Source organism: Choloepus didactylus, chromosome 9 (assembly GCF_015220235.1).
Source record: "Choloepus didactylus isolate mChoDid1 chromosome 9, mChoDid1.pri, whole genome shotgun sequence".
In the NCBI taxonomy this organism is placed as follows: domain Eukaryota; kingdom Metazoa; phylum Chordata; class Mammalia; order Pilosa; family Megalonychidae; genus Choloepus; species Choloepus didactylus.
Window position 1 is genome coordinate 124,113,775 of NC_051315.1, and position 12,824 is coordinate 124,126,598.

Here is a 12,824-nt window from a genome sequence, read left to right on the forward strand (position 1 = left end):
TTATTGCCCCTCAGTATTGATGTGGTACCTTTGTTACTGTTGAAAGAATATTAAAATATTACCATTAACTATAGCTCATAGTTTGCAATAGGTGTATTTTTCCCCATATTCTGCTCTCTTATTAACTCCTTGTAATAGTGATGTATGTTTGTTACAGTCATGAAAGAAGATTTTTGTGTTTGTATAATTAATCACAGTCATTGTCCACCACAGCATTCACTGTCTTAAACAGTCCCATGTTTTATTCTCTAGCTTTCCTTCTAGTGACATACATGATTTTAAACTTCCCCTTCGAACCACAATCACACCTGTAAGTCAGTACTGTTAATTTCACTACCATAACTTGCTCCCATCACACGTATCCATTTCCAAACATTTAAACTCAACCTTGTTAAAAATTCTGCACACATTGAAATAGATTTTCTGTTAAAAGAAAAAATTTAAAACTTGATCCAAGAAAGCACTTGGATCATTCTCTACTCTTATTCTATCTCCTGGTAACCTATATTCTAGATTTTAACTGTATGAGTTTACTGATCATAATTTGTTCATATTAGTGAGATCATACCATATTTGTCCTTTTGTGTCTGACTTCATTCAACATAACATCCTCAAGGTTCATCCATGTTGTCACATGCATCAGGACTTCATTCCTTCTTACTGCTGAATAATATTCCATCATATGTATATACTACATTTTGTTTATCCATTAATCAATTGATGGACACTTGGGTTGTTTTCATCTTTTGGGAGTTGTGCATAATGCTGCTATGAACATTGGTGTGCACATGACTGTTCATGTCCCTGCTTTCAGTTCTTCTCAGTATATACTTAGTAGCAGGATTGCTGGATCACATGGCAGTTCTATATTTATCTTCCTGAGGAACCACCAAACTATCTTCCACAGAAGGTCTACCATTTTACATTCCCATCAACAGTGAATAAGTGTTTCCATTTCTCCACATCCTCTCTAACGTTTGTAGTTTTGTTTGCTCAATAGTGGCTGTTATAGGAGGTGTGAAATGAGATCTCATTGTGGTTTTGATTCACATTTCCCTGATAGCTAGTGATATTGAGCATCTTTTCATGTGTTTTTTAGCCATTTGTATTTCCTCTTTGGAAAAATGTCTATTCAAGTCTTTTTACCTATTTTTTAATTGGATTGTTTGTCTTTTTACTGTTGAATTGTAGGACTTTTTAAATATATTCTAGATATTAAACCCTTATCAGATGTGGTTTCCAAATATTTTCTCCTATTGAGTAAAGCTGCCTTTACACCTTTTTGACGAAGTCCTTTGAGGCATAAAAGTATTCACTTTTGAAGTGGTCCCAATTATCTGTTTTTTCTTTCATTGCTTGTGCTTTGGATGTTAAGTCTAAGAAACCATTGCCTACCACAAGATCTTGATAATGCGTCCCTATATTTTCTTCTAGGAATTTTATGGTCCTGTCTTTTATATTTGGGTCTTTGATCCATTTTGAGTTAATTTTTATATAAGGGTTATTCTTTCATTCTTTTGAATGTGGAAATCCAGTTCTCCCAGCACTGTTTGTTGAAGAGACTGTGTTGTCCCAGTTGAGTGGACTTGGCAGCCTTGTCGAAAATCAGTTGACCATAAATGGGGTTAGTTGTTTTTGATGTTTATATTATTCATGGTGTATTGGGAGAGTGGGGTAAAGATTAGGAATTGGTCTGTTGGGTATAAATGTTTCCTCCATTAGAATGTTTGGTTTCTAATGCTCAGGTGTAGCAGATAAATTTCACTTGTTCTCCACCTGCACGGAGAATTGCTTCATGAATATCACCTTAGCTAAGTTGTGTTGATAATTGGTAGTTCATGAGATCATTCATGTGTGTTGATTAAACGTGCTTTCAGTTTTCACCTAAAGTTTAAGTTGGCCCTGTATAAAACCATTTTCCTGCATGTCATCAGTAATTAATTATTTATTCTTTTCTAATTAAAGAAATGAGCAAGTAAATTATTTTTCTAAAACAAATGATAATATGTTTTCTAGATCCTACTATTAAATCCTACTGTTAAAATATAGCTTTTCTTTGTAACCTGTACTTTAGTCATGTGTTTGGATTGCATGAATTTCACTGGTTTGGGGCTTTTGAAATAAATATAGCTTAGTGGATTTCAATAATCTATGAATTTTTATTCTTTTTTCTTTGTTTTGGCAGAGTCCAGAGCCCAAGGACCAGACTTTGAAAATGATTAAAATTTTAAGTGGTGAAATGGCTATTGAATTACACCTGCAGTTTTTAATACGAAACAATAACACAGACCTTATGATTCTAAAAAATACAAAGGTAGGAAATTTATCTATAATGGAGGTTTTTTCCTTATATTTATTTTTTGTTGTTGAATAAAAGTACTTGCATTTGTTGAATGCTTTGTTATATTTTATTGCTAGTCAGGGAACTAAGTTAATAACTTCATTGTTAGTTTTTTATAAAACTAAAAATTTTGTGAAAGTCATGAATCTTTTTGAAAAAAAAAAAAGGGAATTAGCATTGATTGATTTTCTGTTTTTATGCTTGTCCCTCATTGGAAAGCTTAGTACGTTTTTTTCCCTTATGTACAAAATGGATGAATAGCCCACTCAGAATATAAGTATGGTATGTTTATGTATCTTTTTTCCCCACTAAAGGTGAACTCAGAGATTGTTTCCGTTTATTGCAACTATTCCATTAGTAAACAATTATTTGATATTCTTGCAACTTGTCATAATATTTTTGGCAAAAAGACACAAAACCACTTAATTTTCATTTATGCCAGTTATTTGAAACTAGTCTTTAAAATACAATCTCATTAAAAATAAACAACATTACTTTGGTGACTGCTGGAATAGGCAAAGCATTGCCCCTCAATTACCACGTCTTGGATACGTTGGAAAAGATGCTTAAGAGAGGTGGTAAGCTAAACTATTTAGAAACCAAAGAATAGACCCTAAAATCTCAAGTTAAGACTGTAAACAAAATTCTATTCAACTTGCTAGTTTTTATAAACTATCTATGTAATTTCTATAAAGAAATTTCTGGTCTCTGATTGTATGTGTGTATACATGTGTGTGGATGCTTTGCTAATTATAAAAATCTATTTATTTTGTAGGATGCAGTACGGAATTCTGTGTGCCACACAGCAACTGTTATAGCAAATTCTTTTATGCACTGTGGAACTACCAGCGACCAGTTTCTTAGGTAAATATGTTTAGAGGTTTCCACTTTGGATTAAAATCATCTTTATCAGAAACTGTTTTGACATTATTACATGGATGTGGAGAGCCTCCTCTGCCCACACTTCTGAATTTTAATTTAGATTTTTGCTATTTTATATATTTTTCCGTTGTATGTGCTTTCTTGTTTTGAGGTAAAATTAATTCCCTTTATTAGTTGGCTTGAGTAAGGGCTTTCTCAGGAAAGATTAAAATCTGAAAGTTTAATATAATTTTGCTTTTCTTCATAGTGGAATTATATATCATGCGTAAAAATAATAATTTTCAAAACTTTAAGAACATCTCAGAAAGTAAAATAGAATCAGCTGTAACTTGAGATCCATAAAAGTAAAATGGTTTGAAAGGTGCCAGGTATAATGTTAATGCCTTTGAACATAGAGTTAAAAGCTTTACGGAATTCGTTTGTTTCAATTGTGTTACTAAGTTTTCTTTTCTTACAGAGATAACTTGGAGTGGTTGGCCAGAGCCACTAACTGGGCAAAATTTACTGCTACAGCCAGTTTGGGTGTAATTCATAAGGTAATATACATGGATCAGTGTGAACAGGCATCAGAACAGAATCAGTTTTTCTGGGTTAGAAAAAAAATTAAGATTTACTGTAATTCATTGGCAAGTACATTTCGTGAAATTGGGTCAGCTATCCTACAGGGACAAATAAATAAGATATTTGTGTGTGTATGTGTCTTTGTGTATTTGTTTTTAATGAAAGGTAGAAATCCTTTTCCTATGAAGACTCTCTTAGCCTTTTCTTAAATGATAAGTTAAAAGAAATTATTTGCATTGTTTTAGATGAATTTGGAAGAATGTTATAAAACCAGGGGAAAATTGAAGCTTAGTGATGTTTTCTAATCAGAATGTGACTGGGTCTCTTAAAGTCTCTCCTCTTGTTAGAGTGATAAAGTTGCATAGGAGAGAGCTCCCACTTTCTCTTTCAGGAAGCAAACATTCTGGAGCCGAATGGAATAAACATAGAAAATGTTTTATCTTTTTTCTTTTCTCTTGGTCTTGCTGATGCCATTGTTTTGGCTCAAATTCACAGGGTCATGAGAAGGAAGCATTACAGTTAATGGCAACCTATCTCCCCAAGGACACCTCTCCAGGATCAGCCTATCAGGAAGGTGGAGGTCTCTATGCCTTGGGTCTCATTCATGCCAATCATGGTGGTGATATAATTGACTATTTGCTTAACCAGCTTAAGAATGCCAGCAATGATGTAAGTATTAGAATGGAAAATTAAATTTAGTCCATTACTTAAAAGTCCAGAAAAACATTATATTTGCCTAGTTATTTTAGTGAATAGAAATTTTAGAGAATTTTGGAATACTCAAAACAGCATTCTCGAAAGAGTTAAAAAAAAAAGTCAATTTCCTTTCCTCCTTTATAAGCTAAAATTGTGCTTCTCAGTCCTTTAAAAACTGTGTGTGACAAGCAAAACAAAGAAGCAGGAATTTGTAAAACATATAACATAGGTAAAACATATATTGCATTCCCATATGTTAGAGTCTTAGCGTGTAGACTTGAGAGTCTTAAGTGACCTTAACGATCATTTAGTCTAACCCTGTCATTTTATAGAAAACTAAGGCCCAAAGCTATTGTATATGCTCTCTGGAAAATCAGAATTCTTGCTTGTTTTAATCTTTAATACATTTTATAATGTTATTCTTTTGGAAAAACTTAATAAGTAGGCCCATTTTTATTTTGAGTTGCCTTAGAGAATAGGATTTTAGACTTTTTTTTTTTATTCTAGAGTAAACTATTTTAGAATGCTATCAGAAGAGCAATTAAGTGAGTCTTGTTCTCCTTGTTCAGTGAAAACTCAGAAGGCAATATAATTTTCTGTCTCAGCTAGTAAGCTCTCTACCTACAAATCTTAAGTATACATCTTTACTCATTTCCTCTGGTCTCAGGTAAAAATGGTCTTATAAGGTTTTTTGGTTACCAGCTATAGAACCCTCCTCTAAATAATGTAAACAAAGGGGAGTTTATTAGAAGTCACTTATATAATTGAAGGAAAAGCTAATGAACCATTTCTCATGAAGGTTAAGAACTAGGGTAATTCTAGGGATCATCTGATAACAAGAACAAACAGAATAGTCTTTTCTGGACCCTACTATCAGAATAAATGAACTTGAAACATTTTTGGTCCCTGGATCATTCCATTTAAGAAATATTAAAATCCCAGAGAAAGGAGCATTCAATTGGCCCAACTTGGGTCATGGGCTCACCTTTTGACTAGGGGAAGGTGGGAGCTTTTTAAATGACCACCTCACCAAGACTTTAGCTAATGGCACAGGAGTATGTCCAAGCAAAGTTGGGGTGCTGTCACCAATAAAAGCGGAATCGATGCTGTGCATTCAGAAATGACAATATGACCACTAAAGTGTCCATCTTCAAATTGAAGACCAACTTTTGTGCCCCTGACTCCATTTTCTCTCACTTTCTTCACAACTATGTTCCATTATGTACTTTTTTCTCCTCTGTCTTCAGCCTCACTCTTTATACTGCCTCCTTCTCTTCAGCCCATAAATATACTGAGGGCTCACTTATCCTAAAATAAAAATTTTCCTTGACACCTACGTCTCCCTCTGGTTGTCCAATTTTTGTCCTCCCCTTTTCATGGAAACTTACTGCAAGTTATACTCCCTCTCTCCCCACTTTTCTCCCATTGACTTCTTAACTCACTGTTATTTTACATCACAAACACCATATCTGTTAAAACTGAAATTGCTGAGGTTACCTTTCAGTTATATCAGATCCTTTGATCATTCTCATTGGGCAAATCTTTGTATATTTAATGTCAAAATATATTTTAAAATTAAAATAAAAGCTTGGGTTTTTAGTGCAGTATCCCAAATCAATGGGGTCAATGCTTTTTCTCTAGATCGTTCGACATGGTGGCAGTCTGGGCCTTGGTTTGGCTGCCATGGGGACTGCACGCCAGGATGTATATGATTTGCTAAAAACAAACCTTTATCAGGATGATGCTGTGACAGGTAAGCACTTCTTTCTAAAGACAGCAAACTGGATTAATTAACAAAACCATATTTGTTTTCTTCATGAATTTTTTGGCCTCTTAAAAATCTAATGAATTTCTCTCCTTGAAGAGGGGTACATTTTGCCCTGTTTTTCAAACTTATCTTAAAATATGTTTTGTGATATATAGACTTAAAAATGGTATATTTGTAAATAGGAATTTATGAGAGTGGTCGCCTTATATCATGGGGCTATCTGGACTACTTGGTAATATTGCAGATAAAATGTCATAACATCTCCTTTTGAAATTACAATTGAATTTGATGGTGTATTCTGTGAAGGTTTAAAAGGAAAAAAGCTATAAATGTTTGAATTTCTTCACATAAAATATTTGCCTTTTTATCAGGTGATTTGGAAAAAGTGCTATCAAAAGCTAGTGGCTGTTTTAATAGTTGATGCTTATAGGTGCCACTTCTAGTAGGGTATGTTTCAGTGACTTTACACGCATAACACGACTCTTACTTTTTAATGTTTTGCTCTTTACTTGCTAGGAGAAGCAGCTGGCCTGGCCCTAGGTCTGGTTATGTTGGGCTCTAAAAATGCCCAGGCTATTGAGGACATGGTCGGCTATGCACAAGAAACTCAACATGAAAAGATCCTGCGTGGGCTTGCAGTTGGCATTGCATTAGTGATGTATGGGAGGATGGAAGAGGCTGATGCTCTCATTGAATCTCTCTGTCGTGATAAGGTGTGATCACATTTATCCTCTCCCCTGTACTCCCTGACCTTCCAGTTATCTCTAGCCTTTACAGAGACACCTATCTTCACTGAAAAAGATCTTTGTTCCCATAAGGGCATGAGATTTCTCAGGCCTAATAGAATATAGGAAAAAAAACACTGATTAGAAGAAATGAATGGAAGTAATTTAAAGATTTTTTAATTTAGCCAAAGTGCTTCAGATTAGTGATTTTCAGACATGCAGATCTAAAAAAGTTCTTCAGGATTTTATAAGTTGATTTCTTTTAGAATTAATGTTTTTTCAGTGATTTAGTCCTCATTTGATAAGATCTAAAATTTATTTCGTTTCTTAATCTGAAAACAGTATCCATCTACATACTTTATTTATTTTTGCATCTATGTATTTATTTTGTGAGTTTTTTTTCTCATTGCCTTTGTTTTATTTTGTTTTTACAATGGTATTGTATATGGTAGATAGTCATTGGTAAGTATTATGATCTTCTATAATCTGGAAAAAGAAAGAACCACCACTATAAGTTTATAGCTAAAATTACTAATTAGTTTGCTCAACTATCAGACTGCATATCTCTTCCACTCAGAGTTCAGTGCCCAAGAATTAAATGATAGGTAACGGTGAGTTAGAATGTGGAATTAGAAGCCAGCTTCTTTGTTTTTCATTTGGTAAATGAAGTTTAGTGTTACAGGGCAGTGGGTAGTGGTATTAACTTGGGTGTATACTGCCTAGAAAGTATGAAGCAGGACAAGAATATTGTATAGGATATTGGGAATTAGAATTATTTCTTCCTGTATTAGAATCTTACTTCCCCATTCATTTAGAAAACTTTCCCACCAACTACAAGAGTTCTCCTTTGGCTCCTTCTTTTCTACCTAAAATAAACTCTCCATGGGTGCCACTATGCCTGTTAGACTCTTTGAAATGATAAATTTGTACTTAATGATTAATTACTCTTTCTTAGGACCCAATTCTTCGACGATCTGGAATGTATACCGTAGCCATGGCTTATTGTGGCTCAGGTAACAACAAAGCTATTCGACGCCTGCTACATGTTGCTGTAAGTCCTCCATCCTTTCTTGGGGATATGAGTAGAAGGGGAGGTTTGCCAGATGGACAATAAGTGTGCACCATGTCGCTTGATTACGAGCAGTGGTCTTAAGTTCAAATTCTCATTCATTGGGCACAGGCCATAACCTAGTGCCAGGTTCACTTATTTTTTCAGAAAGATACAGGAAAAGGTAACAGTAACAGCACATCATATGACTCAAAGGCCTAAAAGCCCTCTCTGGTGTAACTTCTTAACCTCCACACCAAGGGGTACCTTTAGTTTTAAGACACAAGACCATGTGAGTATGTGTAGCCACCCCAGAATAGGGATATCTAATATACAGTAGGAACCACTTCTTGTTCCAGCCATGAATTTAGCTTCCAGGTTCCCCTAAGGGACATGCTCTGTTACAAGAGGGACACTGCATAGGAAAGCCAATGCCTGTTTTCCCAACAGGCTTTATGCACGCATATCCTCCTTATCCAGCTGTAGCTTATCAACAGTAAATAATGTTCCACATGTCTTGACTCAGTAAGTTTCTAGGGTCACAGTACTGATAGACGGTAAACCCAAGGTCTTCTTCCCATGGAGAAAGGGTTTAGGGCTGCTTCTTACTGGAGATGTTCACATCCCACAGTATTTATTAGTAATTTATCTTTGATCAGTGCAATACGTGGTATGTTCTAAAAGTTTGTATTTTGCTTGAACTCAGAACATATTTGTTTGGAAACAACATTGAAGAATGGTTAGATTTTCAGTAGAATCCACAAAAGTTATAATGCAGCTGAAAAAGCCTTAGGAAGTAACCCTGAATCTTAAACTTTACCAAGCTTAAAGGCTTCTAAGCCCTGAAATGAAGACACTTTCAGATGAGTTTTTCTAAATTGGGAAAAGACATTCTAATAAAGGAATAATATATTAATGAAGTGTAATTTACATTTGAATAATGTGGCTCTCATACCAATTTGATCTAGTAATAGAATGCATAGCATTAAATGTAATCATTTTATTAAATTTTTCTCCTAGGTAAGTGACGTTAATGATGATGTCAGGAGGGCAGCAGTAGAATCACTTGGGTTCATCCTGTTCAGGTAATAATTTCTAACTTCCATTCTATTTACATTCCATTTCATTCTTTCTTTCTTTTTTTTTTAACTTTTTATTGTAATAACAAATATACATCTCACAATTTAACCACTTTTAAGCATACAATCCAATACTATTAATTACATTCACAATATTGTGCTACCATTACCAATATCCATTGGCCCAGCTTTTTTATAACCTCAAACAGAAACTCTGCACCCATTAAGCAATGACTCCCTCTTCCTGCTCCACACCCCTGGCCTCTGGTAATCTATAAACTACTCTCTGTCTCTGCAGAATTTGCTTCTTTTAGATGTTATATATAAACAAGGTCATATAATATTTCTCTTTTTGCATCTGGCTTATTTCGCTTATTTCAGCATGCTGTTTTCAAGGTTCATCCATGTTGTACCATGCATCAGAATCTTTTTGTGGCTGAGTAATACTCCATCATATGTAACACATTTTGTTTATCCATTCATCTGTAGATCAGCCTTTTTTTTTTTAATAGCCATTAATTAAACAGAAGCAAAATACCTGAAGGATATGTATATCTAGGTTCACTGTGAAGATTATTTTAATAATAAGATTAGTATTGTTCATCTAAATAAGAACCAGATGGCATAGGGTTCTGAAAGCCTGTTTGAGAAGTAGTAAAATGAGTTGATTATTATTTCTGTTTATTGTTAACATTCTGCTTATTCATATAGATTTTTTAATCCAAATAACACCTCCAGTAATCTTCTTTCCAGGTATATTGGTAATTCAAATGGAATGTTATCTCTTATATAGGTTTTATGAAGTTCTTGAAGCTCTTTAATGAGAGTAAAAGGTAAAGGACCTTGTTTAAATACGAATGAGTGAACATTTTGCTGGTTTAAAAAAATTGTTTTGGATTTGCAGACTTGAAGTTGAAGTGTATCATAAGATGTCCTTGGCAATATAGTATAGTTGTGATCAAGAGGACACATGCTGGAACCAGTCCACCTGGGTTGAATCCTGGCTCAGCCTAACTAGTTATGTGGCATCGGGCAAGTTACTTAACCTCTTTGAGCCTCAGTTTTCTATAAACTGGGGATAATAATAATACTTATAAGAAGATTGTTGTGAAGGTTAAGCAAAGTTAAGGTATCTAAAGTACTTAGAACAGTGTCTGGCACTAGTAAGTACCATTTGTGTGTCAGTCATAGTTGTAGTAGTTCTAGTTGTCGTGTTGTTAGTGATGGAAGTAGTGGTACTTCCTCCAGTAGTTGTCCTTATTGTCTGCTTTGCTCCAACCTCAGATATCCAGGTTTTTTCTAGTCTAAATTACTTTATTATAAAATATAATGGCTGCTGGACTTGCCCTTTGCTTCTCCGGAATGAGGATGGGTAAGCACCAGCTGCTGCAGCTGCTGGCCCTCTCCTTGCTGTTGGGCTGCTTGCAAGCTCTAGAATGTCTCAAATGTGACCAAGTCAACACTGATGGCATTTGCGAGAGTGGGGGAAGCATCTGCCATACCGAAGGCAGCCAGTAGTTCTTTCTGAGGAAGGTCTATGAAGGTGCTAAGTTCCTATATGGACACCAGGGCTGTGGGGACTTTTGCATCTCCTTTACCCTCTTCAGACCAAATGCTCTGGTGGATTTTACATGTTGCCATGGCAAGGCTCTCTGTAACAAGCTCTAGAGGCGTGGTTCTGCCTCTCCGTGTCCTGTTGATTGTGAGCTTTCACCTGCAGTCCAGGCCTTCCTTGTCCTCTGCAGCCTCCAAGGGCTGGGCTGGCTTTCTCCTGCTCTGTCCAGTCCCTGACATCTGCTCCTACTCAACAGCAGGTGCTCAGATTCCAACTGCTCCACCCATCAGATAGGTGCTTTCTCCTTTCCACCGCCCTTGTTGTTTCTGCCCTTTTTTAAATTCTAGTCTCCCTGCTTCCTGGCTTCCCTCCTTCCTTCCTTCTTCCCTCCTACCCATTCCTCCCTCCCTTTTTCTCCCTTTCTTTCTTCAACGCATGTTTCCTGACTGCCGAGCACTGTGATTCTGGGCTAAATACGCAGCAGTGCATGAGACAGACACAATCCCTGTCCTCGGTGTGCTTCCATTTTATTTGCACCTTGTCTGCCAGGCTGGCCAGGGTCACTATGAGGCATCTTGCCTCCCTCTTATTCATAGGGTTTAGGGCCAGAAGGGACTCCTTCATCAGCCCCTGCTTTACACACAGCCACACCCACATACTCCCTCAGCCTCTTCCCCTTTCCGCTGTTTAGCTTTTTTCCTAATAAATGAATCATTTGTCAAAAAATATATATATATATATATAAAATGAAGGACTATTAAATATACTTCTTTTAGCTTTATTTGGACACTGCCTGTTAAAATTTAATTGTGATGAAATTACACTATAAATTAAGTTCTGGAGTTATTTTAGATGAGTTAAGTGTCTCATGTTCTTTTATTTCTGGTAGACATTTTCTATACCAGGTTCCCTAGAAGTGAAGTTTTGTTGTATAGGTTATAACTTAATTCAACAAATATTTATTGAACATCTACTTATGAACTGATTCCAGGATACTCCAGTTAACATTCCAGATAGGGAAAATATTGTCTTCCTATTGGGGGTAAAAATGTTGAATAAAACAAAGCAAAGCGCAGACCCGTACAGCATGCTAATAGGTTGTCTCCCTGTACCAGCCAGTTCTCTTGAATGAGGTTGTTCAACCAGATACTAATCTTCACCATGTTGTCCTCACCCTCATTTGTCTAGCATAAACCAGAGCTACCATAGAACCTTCACTAAATCATAAAGGCATAGTATTTACCCAGATCTACTAGTCTGGTACCTTCAAAACACGAAATGTGACTAATTGGTTCTGATTATTTCTTAGTAAATCCATGGGAGTATTTCTAAGATCTGATAAAACCTATGTATTAAACTAATTCTTCATTTTTTCCAAATAATCTTCAATAGATTTTACACTCTTGGTTTCTTGAATACTATCTCCTTTTTCCCCTTTTTTGTATTTCAGAATATTTAGCCACTTAGTCTTTTTGTGACTTTCCCATTTTCTCTTTTTCCTCCAAAATTTATCAACAGTGGTTCTATAATTACATCCACAAGTTTGTTCTGTTCCAGGGAAGTTGTTGAATTAGTTTAGAGACTTGAACTCATTTAAGGTAGCCAGACTTAGCATCACTTCACCTATTTTATATTAAACAACATAATTTTTCTCTTTCTGGTTTAAAAATCATTCTCCCCAAGAGACAAGGTGGAAGTGAAATAGGAGTTGAGTAGCTCTGCTTCCTACATGTCTTTAGCATGCCATTCCAGCCAAGCCATGACCTTGGCCTCTTCCTGTTCTTGCTCTAGAGTTCAGACACAATTGAAAAACAAGAAAAAAATGTTTTGACCTTGAGATCCAGAAGTGTGTTTCTTGTCCTAATCAGGTAACTAAATAATTTTAATATGGACAGCAAACTCTCCCAGACTGCCCTTGGGAACTTTTGAGGTGTATAAGGACTCCTACTCATGATTGTCTCTTCCATTGTATTGTTTCTTTACTCTCAGCTATTCTTCCTATTGCCAGTGACTGTATGTTTCATGTCAATATAAATCAGTTGCCTGGTGTCTATATTCTGCCACATATAAAGTTAATGGGCTTTGCAAAAACTTTTTTCTTCCCTTCTTAACCTAGCAGTGCTTTGCTCTCTAATGAATAAAAATAGTTTCTGTACTTTCAAATCTTGG

The 12,824-nt window shown here is 35.6% G+C and overlaps 1 protein-coding gene across 1 annotated transcript in view; it reads left to right on the top strand.

The window, feature by feature from the left end:
* Positions 1-12,824, top strand: part of PSMD1 (proteasome 26S subunit, non-ATPase 1) — a 112,589-nt gene that overhangs the window by 24,359 nt on the left and 75,406 nt on the right. The window contains exons 9-16 of the mRNA XM_037849100.1: positions 2,186-2,314; positions 3,117-3,205; positions 3,681-3,759; positions 4,280-4,453; positions 6,122-6,233; positions 6,765-6,961; positions 7,929-8,024; positions 9,042-9,106. Coding sequence (XP_037705028.1) covers positions 2,186-2,314; positions 3,117-3,205; positions 3,681-3,759; positions 4,280-4,453; positions 6,122-6,233; positions 6,765-6,961; positions 7,929-8,024; positions 9,042-9,106 — 941 coding nt within the window. The remainder of the gene's footprint in view (positions 1-2,185; positions 2,315-3,116; positions 3,206-3,680; positions 3,760-4,279; positions 4,454-6,121; positions 6,234-6,764; positions 6,962-7,928; positions 8,025-9,041; positions 9,107-12,824) is intronic.